We start from the raw sequence: 16,406 nt of genomic DNA, 5'->3' as shown, positions 1-16,406 counted from the left end.
GTCCTTCTTAAGAAATCTTTGCCTAACCAAAGTCACAAAGGTTTTCTCATGTGTAGTCATCTAGATTTTCTAGTTTTAGGTTTTACATTTAAGTCTTTAATCCTCTTAAGTAAGTTTTGTTTATGGCAAGGTGTGGGTTGAGATCATTGTTTTTGCATATGGCTGTCTAACTGTTCCAGCACCATTTCTTGAAAAGACCCCTTTTTCCATTGAATTACCCTGGCACCTTTGTTGAAAATTAATTCACACATGTGTGGAGCTACTTCTGGATTCTGTTCTAGTCTGTTAATCTATGCATTTGTCCTCTTGCTAATACCATATGGTCTTGATTACTGTAACTTTCTAATAAGTTTTGAAATGAGGTAGTGTGAGTCCTCCAACTTTGTTCCTTTTAAAAATTGTTTTGCCTATTTTAGTTCCTTTGCTTTTCCATATAAAGTTTAGAATCAGCTTACTGACTTCTACCAAAAAGCCTGTTGGCATTTTGATTGGAACTGCATTCAACCTATGGATAGTTTGGGGGAGAATTGACATCTTAACAATACTGAGTCTTCCAATCCATGGACATAGTCTATCCCCTCATTTATTTAGGTGTTCTTGATTTCTTTCAGTATTTTGTAGACTGCAGCACACAGGTTTTACACATATTTTCTTGGGTTTATAATAAGGTATTTCTCATTTGTTGGTACTATTAAGAATGGTACTTAAAAATTTTTTTTGATTTCCAATTGTTTATTGCTAGTATTTAAAAATACAGTTGAGGGCTTCCCTGGTGGCGCAGTGGTTGAGAGTCCGCCTGCCGATGCCGGGGACGTGGGTTCGTGCCCCGGTCCAGGAAGATCCCACATGCCGCGGAGCGGCTGGGCCCGTGAGCCATGGCCGCTGAGCCTACGCGTCCAGAGCCTGTGCTCCGCAACGGGAGAGGCCACAACAGTGAGAGGCCCACGTACCGCAAAAAAAAAAAAAAAAAAAAAAGAAACTGCCTGGTTGAAGACCTCATTTATCTTGACAGTATCAGTTGGGAAATTCCTTGTTACGATTACAGTCTCTGTTGCACAGATTGTCGAACCTTTTCGAAGAACTTCCCATATAAGAGGCTAATAGACCACTCAGCGTCTTCACATTGACAATTCCTGCACGATAGTCTTTTTCACCTGCCCCATCTTCTTTCCTTTCATTTATATTTGTTCTTTTTGTGGATTCTCCAGCAACATTGCTCTGAAGCCCTGTATAGCATTTCCTCTGTAGTAGAAAGTATACGCATTTCTTTTGCTCTTATCTAGACCCAAAATATGGACAAGGCCAATCTGGAGTAGAATAAACAGCTAATCTCCGTAGTTTTATGGGCCTGCTAATAACTGTTCTCATGCTCAGATCAAAATGGCCAAACATAAAGACCTACCATGTCCAGAAGGGGTTCTCCCTAGATGGGTGAAATAATTAACTTGCCCACATTTGCTAGGTCCACACACATTTTTAAATTTTTATTTATTTATTTTTGGCTGTGTTGAGTCTTTGTTGCTGTGCGCGGGCTTTTCTCTAGTTGCGGCGAGTGGGGGCTACTCTTTGTTGTGGTGCGCGTACTTCTCATTGCGATGGCTTCTCTTGTTGTGGAGCACGGGCTCTAGGCACGTGGGCTTCAGTAGTTGTGGCTCGCAGGCTCAGTAGTTGTAGCTCCCGGACTTAGTTGCTCCGCGACATGTGGGATCTTCCCGGACCAGGGACGAACCCGTGTCCACCTGCATTGGCAGGCGGATTCTTAACCACTGCGCCAGCAGGGAATTCCTCCCCACATTTTTAATCAACGCACTCTCTACTCTCTATTTTGGTAAGGCTCTTTTTTTTTTTTTTTTTTAAACTCAACTATTACATGTTTGTCTTGGGGGCTGGTGGATTGTATTATCCTTTGGAGATCTCTAAAGTACACACTTTATTCTAGGGAGTAATTGATGCAGAAAGAATGGATTTTGAGCTGTTGCCAGATGATGAGCGTCAGTGTGTAAAATGCAAAACCACATGCTTCATGTCTGCCATCTCCTGTTCTTGTAAACCTGGCCTGCTTGTTTGCCTGCATCATGTAAAGGAATTATGTTCCTGTCCTCCTTATAAATATAAACTGCGGTGAGTAGGAAGAATGATTTTTTTCTATGGAAAACACTAAATCCTTAGTATAAAACATCTGATTTCCTCCAAACCCACATATCTCAGAGCTAAGCCTGCTATTCTGTTTCCAGGTATAGATACACTCTGGATGATCTCTACCCCATGATGAATGCACTGAAGCTTCGAGCAGAATCTTACAACGAATGGGCCTTAAATGTGAACGAAGCTTTGGAGGCAAAGATTAATAAGAAGAAAAGTACGTGGTATATAGAAAGTGTGACTTGGTGATTGGCAAATTGGGACTGGTTGTAACATAGCCAACTTAAAGTTATCAGCAAATGGATTACTTGAAGCAGCCTGACTTAACCCATCTGTCCAGCCAGGTTTGGAGCTTTAGCAGAGGTTTTAAAGCCAAGAGTGAATGAGGCATATGTCCTTACATCAAAGTGAAGTCTTGATATATGAGTTGTGCAGGATCGTGTATTTAACAAACATCATATTGTTACCAAATAACCTTTACACCTCTTTGTCTCAGAAATAAAAGTATTTCACATTTTATATGGACCTTTAGAAAAGGTTTTTGTTTGTTTTGCTTGTTGTTTTTGAACTAGATCTCAGGACAAAGACAGCATATCATCAAATTAAGAGTCTGTGAAATGCTGGTTTATTACTTCTTAGTTCAGTCAAAGTCTCTGTCTCTTGTTATTACATTTGAAAGTCACCGCTTCCCTTCGCATCTTTTCTTTCAAAGTGTTTTTTGTTTTTCGTTTGCTTTCCTTTCTGTCGCTCAGCAGGTGACTCTTCCCTCTCCTATTTAGGGGCGGGTGCAGGTCACTGTCTCTGAGCCCACCAGTTCCCTGCTGGGTGCAGAGTAAAATGCAGGAGGAAAAGGTGGTTCCAGCCACAAGAAGAACTGCGTTTGCTCTGCTTTGACAAGGCAGGGGTTCTTTGTTTCTTAGACATGTCCACAGTGAAGGGCAGTTCTAGGCGCTTTTAAAGCTTCCACTCTCGGCCAAAAAAAAAAAGAGCAAATTTATTAAAGAGGTAAAACATTGCAAATATCCATAGGTAAGAACTGATCAAATCGAACCTCCCCCTCTGTATTTCATACATAATGATCACAGAAAAGGTGATCTCTTCTTTATTCCTAGGCCTTGTCAGCTTTAAGGCTTTGATTGAGGAATCTGAGATGAAGAAATTCCCGGACAACGATCTTTTACGTCACCTCCGCTTAGTGACGCAGGATGCGGAGAAATGTGCCTCTGTCGCCCAGCAGCTGCTTAACGGCAAGAGGCAGACGAGGTGGGCGCTGTGCACGCCCTGGCTTGGGCTCTTCGGCAGCCTGTTGTGGCTGGTTTTACCCATGACATTGGAGTCTGGGGCTGGTGGGGTACCAGCTCTCATGCAGTCTCCTTGGGCCTTTGTCTGTCTAGGTATCGATCTGGTGGAGGGAAATCCCACAATCAGTTGACAGTGAACGAGCTCCGACAGTTCGTGAGCCAGCTGCACGCCCTGCCCTGTGTCCTCAGTCAGACGCCACTGCTGAAGGTACCTGGATGGGGAGGTGGGGCTGCCCGCCTTCCTGTATTTCGTACACGAGCCCAGTTCACATGATCAAGTTGTCTTCCCCTGTGGTTAACTTGTACATTTATTTGCAAATGCTTTTAGTAACCCTTTGAGTGGTACGTGTATATAAAGAGATTGTAACGGGCCTGCAGAGGAGAGAGAAGGTTGGAAATTTTTACCTTTCACAGTGACCACCAGCTACTACAGTTGGTACAAGTCTCTCTTAGAGTCACTTGTGTAACTGTCAGTTGGCTTATGTATTACCTTGTTTACCCGTATTGTTGCTAGAATCAAGTGAAATGGCAGAGGGTCATGTTGAATATGCACCGAAGATTCTGAGTTTTCAAGAAGCCAGTTACTGCAAATATTGTTTTGATGCAACAACCTGTGTTTTTTAAGGATCTCTTGAATCGTGTAGAAGATTTCCAACAGCATAGCCAGAAATTGCTCTCTGAAGAGATGCCCAGTGCCACTGAGCTGCAAGACTTGCTAGACGTCAGCTTTGAATTTGATGTTGAGCTTCCCCAGCTTGCTGAGATGCGTGTTCGGCTGGAGCAGGCCCATTGGCTGGAGGAGGTGCAGCAGGCTTGCCTAGACCCCAGCTCCCTCACCTTAGATGATATGAGACGTCTCATAGACCTGGGGGTGGGTCTGGCCCCGTATTCAGCTGTGGAGAAGGCTATGGCACGGCTTCAAGAACTGCTCACGGTATCAGAGCACTGGGATGACAAAGCCAGGAGTCTCCTCAAGGCCAGGTAAACAAGCACACCCATGCCTCTGCCCGGAGAAGGCTGGCACTGTGTCCATCCGGGAGCGCAGAGCATGGGGAGTAGGACGGGTCGTGGGCACAGTAGCTGAGCTGTGTGTGTGGAAATAGCTGAGATGTTTGGAGCTGCTTTGGAGCTTGGGCAAAAGAATATTAATTTCTTTCCTTGCTTAACCGATTGTGAAACGAATGGTTCAAATGGAAATACCTTTTCTAGAGTTGGTTTAATGAAATTTCCCTGGACCTCGAGGATAACATCTTTGAGAGAAGAAAACATTTACAAATAAGTGGGACTGTTTAAACCCACAGTTAATGAATAAGATTCCAAGAAGTCTTAAAGAGAAACATCTGAGAGTCAGTGTGCACTGTCTTTAAGATGAAGATGGTGCCGTAATTCTCCACATTAATGCTGTAGCTTTGTGACCTTATCTATACTTGAGAGATGGGTTGGACTCAAGCTAACCATCCGAGGGGAGATGATGATTCCCTCCCTAATCTTGCTTTCTGTCTGACAGATCTTTATTATTCCAATTGACAACACAAAGTACAAGAAATACCTAGGTTGCAGACCTTATTTTGTAATCCTAAAATAGTGGTCATTGAGCAGAGAGTATAAAAGTTTTGGGTTCTGTGCTTTTGGTATATTGATATCCTGGAGATTTTTTTTTTTTTTTTGCGGTACGCGGGCCTCTCACTGTTGTGGCCTCTCCCGTTGCGGAGCACAGGCTCCGGATGCGCAGGCCCAGCGGCCATGGCCCACGGGCCCAGCCGCTCCGCGGCATATGGGATCCCCCCAGACCAGGGCACGAACCCGTATCCCCTGCATCGGCAGGCGGACTCTCAACCACTGCGCCACCAGGGAGGCCCTATCCTGGAGATTTTTAATTTTCTTAGTGAAGCTGTATGAGTCTTGATAGCGTATCTAGTTTAACATAGCGTAAATTATCCCTAAGTTATCTTTTGCAAATGGAAGTTTATGGTTATTCCAATGTCAAATCAGAAATAAGTAGAACCTAAATGCTTCACTGAGTTATTTGTGTGAGAAATAAGTAGAACTTAAATGCTTCACTGAGTTATTTGCGTAAGTCTTATGCAACCATTTGAAAATAGATAATTTGATATCTAGTAGTTATTTGCTCTTTGAAGAAAGTTATTTGCTATTCTGAATTTCCTTTGAAGTGATTTTTCTTTTTTGTGGCAAGCGGGGGCTGTTCTTCGTTGCGTTGTACGGGCTTCTCATTGCAGTGGCTTCTTTTGTTGCAAAGCATGGGCTCTAGGCGCACGGGCTTCCGTAGCTGTGGCGTGTAGGCTCAGTAGTTTTGGCTTGTGGGCTCTAGAGCACAGGCTCAGTAGTTGTGGTGCAGGGGCTTTGTTGCTCCGCAGCATGTGGGATCTTCCCAGACCAGGGCTCGAACCCGTGTCCCCTGCACTGGCAGGTGGATTCTTAACCGCTGTGCCACCAGGGAAGTCCCTGAAGTGATTTTCCTATTTTTTCTGGTAAGTAAACCACGAGAAAAGTGAGCCACAGTGTAAAAGCTGAGTAGCGTCATTTTGCTTTTGTAGGCCTCGGCATTCATTGAACAGCCTTGCTACAGTGGTTAAGGAGATCGAGGAGATCCCCGCATACCTGCCCAATGGTGCGGCTCTGAAAGACTCTGTGCAGAGAGCCAGAGACTGGCTTCAGGACGTAGAGGCCCTGCAGGTGGGTTTACAAAATGTCCCGTGTGTGTAAGTGCGTCTATAAAGAGCAGTAATGTAAACACTTGCAAAGGGGGATATGTTGGACCTCACTACACAGGTTCAGTGTTTGGGTTGGCCAGATTACTGATTTCTCTTCAACCTTGTGTAGATGCACTTACCCACCCTGTCTACTGTCCTGACTAGTTGGCTCAGTATTTAAAGCTTAGATAATTTAACCAACCTCTTCTAGGAGCTTGGGACCCTCCCATAACAGACTTAATTACTTGGTTGGGGTTGAAGAAAAAGAGCTAAAAATGAAGTTGTGGGAGAAACACAGTTTCTAACGTCTGACAAGTACGGCTGTCTCTTGCTGGCTTGCCAACTACTTGGAGTTTACATAATGAAGAGTAGCAGATTCAGTGAGTCTTGATATGTGATTACATGGCCAAACTAGGCCCTTAGTTTCACCAAGTAGTGACTTAAATGTGCTCCATACCTACAAAAGCAGTGAGATGAGCACGTTCTAAAGTAACTGTCCAAAGTAATCAGCACTGAGTATCTGTGCCCCTGTGCTAGATGTTATACTTGCTAAGACTTACCTATAAGTTAACATAGAAAATTAAATTCACTTGTAACATTATTAAGGTATAGACAGAATATATTCTGTGTTTTTCCCAATTTTCAGTTGGATAACTTCATTTGAAAAGTGGTTGGTGGGAGTGTCTTCCTTTTTCTCTCTAACGATCATAAATCAGTGGGTCTTACGGGCCTATTGAGAAAAAAGATCTTTGAATTATTTAATGGGATAGGTTTTTAAATTTTTAATTTATATTGTTCTTGAGGCTTAAGTTCTGTTTTGTTGAAGCCATCAGATTCTAGGAATAAAATACCATCTGGTCTTCTGAATATCTATGTAATTTTAAGTGGTGCTAATTAACCAATTGCTAATGAGAAATGCCAAACAGGACAGTTTTAGCCACGTGTTTTCAACAAAACATCTGGACATCTGTTCTTGTTAATAGGGAAGAGAAGATACATTGTTTGATAAATATTACTTAATTAAGGGGCGACCCCAGCCCGCCAAGAAAAAACCAAGGAAAGTGTTTGCTGTGTACATAAACTTCCCCAGTGAGGGTTTTTTGTTTTTTTTTTGCGGCACGCGGACCTCTCACTGCTGTGGCCTCTCCCGTTGCGGAGCACAGTCTCCGGACGCGCAGGCTCAGCGGCCATGGCTCACGGGCCCAGCCGCTCCGCGGCATGTGGGATCCTCCCGGACCGGGGCACGACCGGGGCACGAACCCGTGTCTCCTGCATCGGCAGGCGGACTCTCAACCACTGCGCCACCAGGGAAGCCCCCCAGTGCGGTTTTTGATGCAGGCTCTTGTCTGTGATTGCTGGAACTGTAGTGGTTACGGTCACTGTCCCCCCTTGCACTCACGGTTGCTGGCAGCCAGAAGGTGAGGTCGTGACGATGAGGAGCGGTGAGCATGTGAAATCAGAAGCAAGGACACACGTCTGGGTGGGTTTGCTCCCTTCAACGCTGTAACGTATGTACCACTTAGTACTGCGTTTGCAACAGTGTCCAGAGGACGAAAAGCAGGTTTTGCTCCACTCCTCAAATAATAGCCTGGCCTTTCCTTGCGTCATATATTGAAGGACTAGTAGAGAGGTGTGAGCGACAACAAGGAACCTCTTCGTGTTCAGTGGATTATTTATTTTAAAATGTCACCCAGTATTCTGCTGTTCACTTAGGGAGTGCTCCATCTGTTTCTAAATGGAGTACCATAGGCAGAGCATATAATTTGTGAGACACCTTTTTTACGCATCCAGCAGAATTCCTATGCCCTTATAGTTTCAATCCTGTGAGAATAAATAGAAGACCCTCAGATGATTCTTAATGCATAATAAAGTTGGAGAGCCGGTGGGCTTTCACAACTCATTTTTGGTTTCCTGAATAATCTACACTGAGTTACTATAATTCATCATTGGTGAGTGAATTGGAGTAAAATATTTGTTTTGTTGCTTTTATTTCTCTTGAATCAGTATGGAAATCCTTTGAGTTATTACAAATTTACATTTCTGCTGAATTTTTTTCAAACCATCCATAGGGACAAAAATGACAAGTGAATTGACAAGGGCATAAACAGTCTGAACAAAGGGACCACAGTATATGCCAGGTCCAAAGTTGTATCCATGGTCCCGGCACAAAGTAGGTTCTTAGTTGTCGAGTGGAAGAACCCACGCTGCTCCACCTCCACCACCATCGGCCAGCTGGCGGGTTTTGTCAGCACCCGTCCATGAATTTAATATGTTGAAATCATGGGGTAGGCCCGGTCCGAATGGTACTTTTCCCACTTACATAGAAGTATTTTTGTTCCCCTTGATTTATTAGGCTGGAGGACGTGTGCCAGTGTTAGACACACTGATAGAACTTGTTACACGAGGCCGATCTATCCCGGTGCATCTGAATTCTTTACCGAGACTGGAGTCACTAGTAGCTGAGGTTCACGTTTGGAAAGAATGTGCTGCTAATACATTCCTGACTGAGAATTCGTCCTATTCTCTCTTGGAGGTAAGTTTGCACTTAGCCCACCTACAAGACCTTGGGTCCCCTAGCCTGGCAAAACATGTAGTCCCTCACACACGGAGGTGGCATCACTGACTGATCTATGCTCTAGCAGTTATTTTTCTCAGTGGAGCCAGGGAGATTCTTCTAAGTTTCTACTGAAAGTTTCAATTGAAACTTAGAAGAATCTTGAAATGTTTTCTGCATATGTTTAGGGTTAGCATTCACTGTCTAAGGAAGAAATTTTCCTCTTTGAAGTTCCTCAGTTTGTTGAAATTGGACGTTTAACCTTGGCCATGCTTCACCACTTGCTTTTAACAAGCTCAATAAAAGATCTCATCCACCTCTCAAAGGGCTATAGTTGCATTTCCTGTGTTTTTTTGTAAGCTGATGCTGGTCGCACATTATGACTGGAATCGTTCTACATCACATTTTTTTTTTTTTTTTTTTTTTTTTGCTGTACGCGGGCCTCTCACTTTTGTGGCCTCTCCCGTTGCGGAGCAGAGGTTCCGGACGCACAGGCTCAGCGGCCATGGCTCACGGGCCCAGCCGCTCCGCGGCATATGGGATCCTCCCAGACCGGGGCACGAACCCGTATCCCCTGCATCGGCAGGCGGACTCTCAACCACTGCGCCACCAGGGAGGCCCCATCACATTTTTTTACTTACTGTTTGATTGAATCTGGAATCAAAGTCTGTCTTTTTGTGAGATTTCCTTCTTTCTTTCCTCCCTCTCTTCCTTTCTTCCTTCCTTTGTAGAAGAGAGTTTCTGGCTTCAGGGAGGCATGTTACACAGAAAATACTAAGAAACTCACATCCTTCCCACTCCTTAGGCTTTTATTTGGGGACTTCCTAATGCTTCATCTGAAATCCATTTTACCAGCGGTTGTGCTCTGTCCACATTAGGTGCTATGTCCTCGATGTGATATTGGCCTTTTGGGATTGAAGAGGAAGCAGAGAAAGTTAAAGGAGCCCTTGCCAAGTGGCAAGAAGAGAAGCCCCAGAGTAGAGAGTCTGAGTGACCTGGAGAGAGCTCTGACTGAAAGCAGAGAGACTGCTTCAGCTGTACGTACTGGGGTTTTTCCTCCTCTTTTCTCCATAGGGGAGGATAATTTCTAACTCTTCTCTTACTGACTGGTCATATTGGGAAGGCAAGTAGAAGAATAACTTTAAAAGTACTCTGTTTTACCAAAATGACTTTAGGAGAATTGTTACTTGTAAAAGTTTTGAATGGAAGGTGCATGGAGGTGCAAAGGATTCAGGGAAGACCTCCCAGGTTCAGAAACAATCTTGCCAGTGCCTGAGGCTTGGTCCAGGGATGCAGACTCAGGACACCCAGGCTAACGGATATGGGAACTGCAATGCCAACTTACTAGTTTACAACAAGAAATACACTTAAAAGGGTACTGGATACTTTTGAGTCTGACCTGCATTTAGCATAAGCTCTGTTGATTCAAAGATTGTATCATCTTCAGGAAGATGAAGCAGTATCTAGCTAATGTTTAGTGAGCAGAGTATCAGAACAGAAGAAGATAGCTGTGTGATCTGGATGCTTTTTGAAAATTTAAAAAAAAAATTTTTTTTTTAATTGAGCTATAGTTGACCTGTAATGTTTATATTAGTTTCAGTTGTATAGTACAATGGTTCAGTATATGTATATATTGCAGAATGAGCACTATACATCTAGTTAATATCCATCACTACACATAGTTACAGTTTTTTTTTCTTGTGATGGGAACTTTTAAGATCTACTCTCTTGGCAACTTTCAAATATGTAACATAGTATTAATGACTATAGTCATACCATGCTGTACATCACATCCTCAGGACTTATTTTGACCTTTTGATCCTCTTCACCCATCTCCCCCACCAGTTGCCTTTGGCAACTGCCAGTCTGTTCTCTGTATCTGTGGGGTGGTTTTTGTTTTGTTTTGTTTTTGTAGATTCCACATATAAGTGAGATCATGCAGTACTTGTCTTTCTCTGACTTACTTCACTTAGCATGATGGTCTCAAAGTTCATCCATGTTCTTGCAAATGGCAGGATTTTCTTATTTTCTAATGGCTGATAATATTCCATTTTATATGCATACCACATTTTCTTTATCCATTCATCCATCAGTGGACATGTAGGTTGTTTCCATATCTTGGTTATTGTGAATAATGCTGCACTGGACATGGGGGTACAGATAATCTTTTCAAGTTAGTGTTTTCATTGCCTTTAGATGTATACCCAGAAGTGGAATTGCTGGGTCATATGGTAGTTCTATTATTAGTTTTTAAGGACCGTCCATACTGTTTTCCACAGTGGCTGCGCCAGTTTACATTCCCACCAATAGTGCACGAGGGTTCCCTTGTTTCCACATCCTGCCTAACAGTTGTCATTTCTTGTCTTTTTAACTTTTTTTTTTTTTTTTTTTTTCCGTACACGGGCCTCTCACTGTTGTGGCCTCTCCCGTTGCGGAGCACAGGCTAGGGACGCGCAGGCTCAGCGGCCATGGCTCACGGGCCCAGCCGCTCCGCGGCATATGGGATCCTCCCAGACCGGGGCACGAACCCGTATCCCCTGCATCGGCAGGCGGACTCTCAACCACTGCGCCACCAGGGAGGCCCCTCTTGTCTTTTTGATGACAGTCATTTTAACAGGTGTGAGGTGATCATCTCAATGCAGTTTTTCTTTTTTTTTTTGCGGTACACGGGCCTCTCACCGCGGCGGCCTCCCCCGTTGCAGAGCACAGGCTCTGGACGCGCAGGCTCAGCGGCCATGGCCCACGGGCCCAGCCGCTCTGCGGCATGTGGGATCCTCCCGGACCGGGGCACGAACCCGCGTCCCCCTCATCGGCAGGCGGACTCTCAACCACTGCGCCACCAGGGAAGCCCTCAATGCGGTTTTGATTTGCACTTCCCTGATGATTAGTTATGTTGAGCATCTTACCACGTACCTGTTGTCCATCTGTGTATCTGCTTTGGAAAAATGTCTACTGGATCCTCTGCCCATTTTAATTGGATTTTTGGTTTTGGTAGTGGTGATGATGTTTTGTTTGTTTGTTTGTGCTATTGAGTTGTATGAGTCCTTCATTGATTTGGGGTATTAACCCCTATCAAATTATAATTTGCCAATATTTTCCACCATTCTGTAAGTTGTCTTTTCATTTTGTTGATGATCTCCTTCCCTGTGCAGAAGCTTTTTGGTTTGATGAAGTCAAACTTTTAGGATGGTTTTGAAGGCACAAAGCATTGTCCATTCCAGAGCAGGAACATACCTGCTACTGGGCCTGGGCTCGTCCTTGGTCCAGGCACCTTCCTTCTGGTCCGATCCTTCGTAGCTGCCTGATCTCTCTTGTGATTGACATGGGATTTCCCTGATGTGTTTGTGTATTTTGACACAGACTTTCTTTGGCATGTTTGTCCCTTACTTCAGGCTCTAATCAGATGCGGCTGCCTGAGCATAATTCTGGTGTTTTCAAGGTGCTACTTTCCACTGTTATGTGGTTCGTTTTTGTAAAGACACTGTCTGTCTTGAGCTTTGCTTGTCTAGTCTTGCTGATCTAGTCTGTGAACCTCTGTACATTACCTATTGATCACTTTGTGATCACATAACCCGTATATGCTGCCTGTACATTGTTTTTAGCTAGAGAAATAAGTAGGTTTCTTAAATAGACCAAAGGTTTGTTAGGTGGTTTACTTCTGGATCTGTTTCTTCCCTAATCCATCATTCATACATTTTCTTCTCTCATCCAGAAGAGTCGATCTGGCCTTAGGACTCAGTTTCCTCTTCTAGTCAATCGGGATGGATTTGGTGGTGGCTGGATCCGATCATCGAGAATGGTTTAACTATGACAAATTAACGTTTTAAGGACTTATTTATAGGAATAGACTTGGGAAAAGAATGGTTCCTGCAGCCTGTAGTTTTTATTTCTAAAGGGGAAGGCTCAGTTTTAAAGGCCTGTGTTTACCCCCTGTTGCTCTGTATTTCTCCCTCAGTGAAGTATTAGGATTTTGGTGGTCCAGCCTTCCACTGTGGAAGATGGATGTGTTATGTTCGAGGGGGTAGTGACTAACTCTGACATAGCTAGTGATTTGAATTGGTCACCCTTAGGCAGCTTTTACTTCATGGTGGGAGGTGAATAAATCTGTAATGCCTGGACTGGTTTATGTAGTGGGCGCCTGGTCTGTTCACGTAGAAGTCCCTTGTATGGACAGCTTGTACATACTGGTCAGAAACATGTTCAGTGTCACTTCAGCTTTTTGTTGTGAAGCTGATTATGTTTGTGTTTTCAAGTCGCTTATACAGATTAACTGAACTCAGAACTTTGCTGAGACATGGCTCTCAGTTTTAATAGAGAGAAAAGACTTTATAATGAGTATACTTGCCACTTTCTGCAGAAAAGCAGCTTGCTTTTGTCTCTGCCCTAATGATCTTACAGCGTGTGAGAGTGTGTGTGTGTATCTGAGAAAGGGAAGTCTGGTGAAGTGGTTCTGTTTGATTCTTTCGTGAGGGACCCAGCTTCACTACGCACAGTTCCAGTGTCCAGCACACATATAAGGCCTAATGTTAAAGGCAGTAAGAGACACAGGTTACTACAGCTGTTTAACAGACTTTCTCATCTAAAGTGCCTTTCTGGAAGAACTCAAAAGCTAGTGGAACTGAAAACAAATGGAAAACCTCAGAAATTAATACACCTAGACTGTGAAAAGCCTGTATCCTTCAAGAGAGGTACATTTTCTAAGAGAGAAATGTGTGAGGAAGTTGGACTTCGAAGAATGGTGTGTGTTAGGCAGCTGCTCACACTGAGGGTTTGCTGGGTGCCAGTCAGAGCGTCTGTCACACAGCCCATGTCATCGTCATAGCGGCCCTGTGAGGTGGGCACTGCTACTGACTCTACTTCATACGTGTGGAAATTTAGCCACAGTGGATGTTGTTGCCCACCTGACTTAGTGAGGCAGGCAGTCTACTCTGGAGCCCGGTGTTCTTAGCCACCAGGACCCTAGTTTTAGGAGAAGGCTGAGTTCTCTGTGACATTGTCCCTGATTGTTATCTCCTTTCTAGATGGCAACGCTTGGGGAAGCCCGCTTACGAGAAATGGAAGCCTTGCAGTCTCTCAGACAAGCCAATGAGGGAAAATTGCTGTCGCCAGTCCAGGATGTGGAGATGAGGGTCTGCCTGTGTCAGAAGGCCCCAGCTGCCCCCATGATCCAGTGTGAACTCTGCAGGGATGCTTTCCACACCGGCTGTGTGGCGGTACCCAGTATTGCGCAGGGCCCCCGGATCTGGCTGTGTCCCCATTGTCGGAGGTCAGAGAAACCTCCATTAGAGAAAATTCTGCCCCTGCTGGCCTCCCTCCAGCGTATCCGAGTTCGCCTTCCCGAGGGAGATGCGCTGCGGTACATGATTGAAAGAACCGTGAACTGGCAGCACAGAGCCCGACAGCTGCTCTCGTCAGGTAACCTCCAGTCCATGCAGGAGCGAGCGGGCTCAGGACTGTTATGTGGCAGATGGCAGGCCTCCGCAGGACAGGCGCCAGAGACGAGCACGGTGAGCCGGAACTCCCCTTCGCTGGTTATCGGACTCAGCTCTGGTGGTGCCGCCGGTACCGGCACCCGCTTTACCTTCGAGGGTTGCGTGCACCTGCCACGTTGCCTCAGTTCCCTCTGCTCCCGATAGCCGGGCACGCTTCCTGTGGAGCAGATTTCACCTCTTCATATGCGCATGTGATTTTTCCATTGATGTGTGTGAACCAGGTGTATTTTTAATATACATGTGGGGTTTTTTTTGTGTTTTTTTTGCGGTACGCGGGCCTCTCACTGCTGTGGCCTCTCCCGTTGCGGAGCACAGGCTCCGGACGCGCAGGCTCAGCGGCCATGGCTCACGGGCCCAGCCGCTCCGCGGCATGTGGGACCCTCCCAGACCGGGGCACGAACCCGCGTCCCCCGCATCGGCAGGCGGACTCCCAACCACTGCGCCACCAGGGAAGCCCAATATACATGTGTTTTAAAATTCTTTGCTTGGCTGTTTTTTCCCTGCTTCCTCTCGTGTAAGTCACCGAGGAGAAAGGGGAAGTGCCTCCTCCTGTCTCTTGTTGCCTTTTGAGGAAGAAGAGGTTTTGAGGTATCTTGAGTGTTAGTAAGTTGCTTCAGAGCAGAGGTGGTGGGTTTCATACCATCTGTGATCTTTCTTCCAAAGCCAGATTCCCCTGAGCGTCACTGGGACGGCCGGGCTTCTGTCTTCTTCCGTGGGAGATGAGGAGTGCAGCCAGGCAGGCAGTACTCAGGCCTCTCATAATGTTAACCTGGTGACTTCCAAGTCTGGCAGATTCTCTTGCAGATACTACGCGTCCCTTGTGCTGCACCAGCAGAGACGTGTGAAGTGTAGGAGTTGAAGGTCATACAGATTAGAGACGAGGACAGAAGATTGGTCTCTGTTGTCTTTGTTTTCTTGTCTTTTTAATTTCTCCCCAGGCTTCCGAAATACAGTGCCTGGCACTTAGCAAACGATGTGTTACATTTTTGTCTCGTAGTTGAGTTGTGGGTATTTGGGTAGCCTACACTGGAGACATTTGTGTTCCTTACACAGGACGTACTAGGAGTTCACCTATGGTAATAAAAGGGAAAGACACAGCTGTTATTTACTTACTAATTTGTGGTCAAAGGACTGTTTCTCCCAGCTCCTCTGATAAGCTCTGGTGAAGGTAGGGACGTGGATGTGAATACTGTCTGGCAGTTCCTCAGTTGGTTTACCCAGAGGGGGTGCATGGCTGTGTCAGTCGGGTTAGAATCTTCAGAAGGCGGATTACCTGGAGATTAAAAGGCCGTGCGATCTGTTTCCACACAGAGAAAGTGACTGATTTCCCAGTGGTGCTCTTGACCTCTGCAGTCAGTCCAGGTACACCCAGGAAGGCCACAGGCTTGCTGGATATGAGTTGGTTCGGCCAGCTCTGAGTTGCCAGGAGACTCCTTTCCGTTTGGGAAAATCAAGTCTTTCTCTTTGCTGGTGGCTGCCTGGTGACCCAAGCTGCTTCCCTTGGGCTGGTGGGAGGGGTGGAGCCCTGGAGAAGCCTCACTGTGTGATGTTCTCCTTCCGCCAGCTCTCTCAGCCTCCTGGCTCCACGTCCTTCTCCGTACCTGGTGACTGGGACAGCAGAACCTCATATGTACACTCTCCCTTCTCTACTGGACGGAGCTGTATCCCCCTCCATGGTCTGTATTTATTACTGTCATCACCATTATCATTGTTATGATCTTGAGGGCTGAAGAGTAAAAAGTGATCGTGCGGTAGGTTTTTGTTGCACATAAACCAGGAACCATTAAAAAGGATTTTATCCTCATACGTAGGATATGGATTACTATGTGTTTGCAAGGTAGGAGAAGAACCGTAGTTAAAGGCTCATAAATGCAAAAGAGACAGAAAGGAAGTCTTTATATCCATTGTTTTCAGGGATGAAAGGGTTCACGCCATGCCAACTGATAATTAAACCCCAGGCATCGTGGTCATCAGATGCTAAGTCATGGGTTCCCTTGTTGCTTCATTACTTAGGAGACTTGAGGGGGCTCTAGAGACCCAGCCTCCTTCCTCCTGTCCTTCCTTGAAGGCGACTCTCCCCCATGAGTTCTGCCTGGAACCCCGGGCCCGCTCAGAGTGCCCAGGCCCTGGCTCTTCTGTGCTTCTGTGAAAGCCGAGGTATCTCCCTCCTGCATTAGCAGGAGTCCTCCTAGTCATTGATAGACTT

General features: G+C 45.4%; 1 protein-coding gene across 1 annotated transcript in view; it reads left to right on the top strand.

Moving 5' to 3' along the window:
• KDM5B (lysine demethylase 5B) overlaps positions 1–16,406 on the top strand; it is a 71,979-nt gene that overhangs the window by 51,515 nt on the left and 4,058 nt on the right. The window contains exons 15-24 of the mRNA XM_082613540.1: positions 1,940–2,121; positions 2,235–2,359; positions 3,255–3,405; positions 3,537–3,651; positions 4,069–4,424; positions 5,999–6,137; positions 8,508–8,687; positions 9,587–9,745; positions 13,730–14,215; positions 15,765–15,876. Coding sequence (XP_082469666.1) covers positions 1,940–2,121; positions 2,235–2,359; positions 3,255–3,405; positions 3,537–3,651; positions 4,069–4,424; positions 5,999–6,137; positions 8,508–8,687; positions 9,587–9,745; positions 13,730–14,215; positions 15,765–15,876 — 2,005 coding nt within the window. The remainder of the gene's footprint in view (positions 1–1,939; positions 2,122–2,234; positions 2,360–3,254; positions 3,406–3,536; positions 3,652–4,068; positions 4,425–5,998; positions 6,138–8,507; positions 8,688–9,586; positions 9,746–13,729; positions 14,216–15,764; positions 15,877–16,406) is intronic.

Source organism: Mesoplodon mirus (assembly GCF_964341445.2).
Source record: "Mesoplodon mirus genome assembly, chromosome: 3".
Lineage (NCBI taxonomy): Eukaryota > Metazoa > Chordata > Mammalia > Artiodactyla > Ziphiidae > Mesoplodon > Mesoplodon mirus.
The sequence above is the reverse complement of the archived record's forward strand: the minus strand, read 5'-3'. Positions and strand labels throughout refer to the sequence as shown.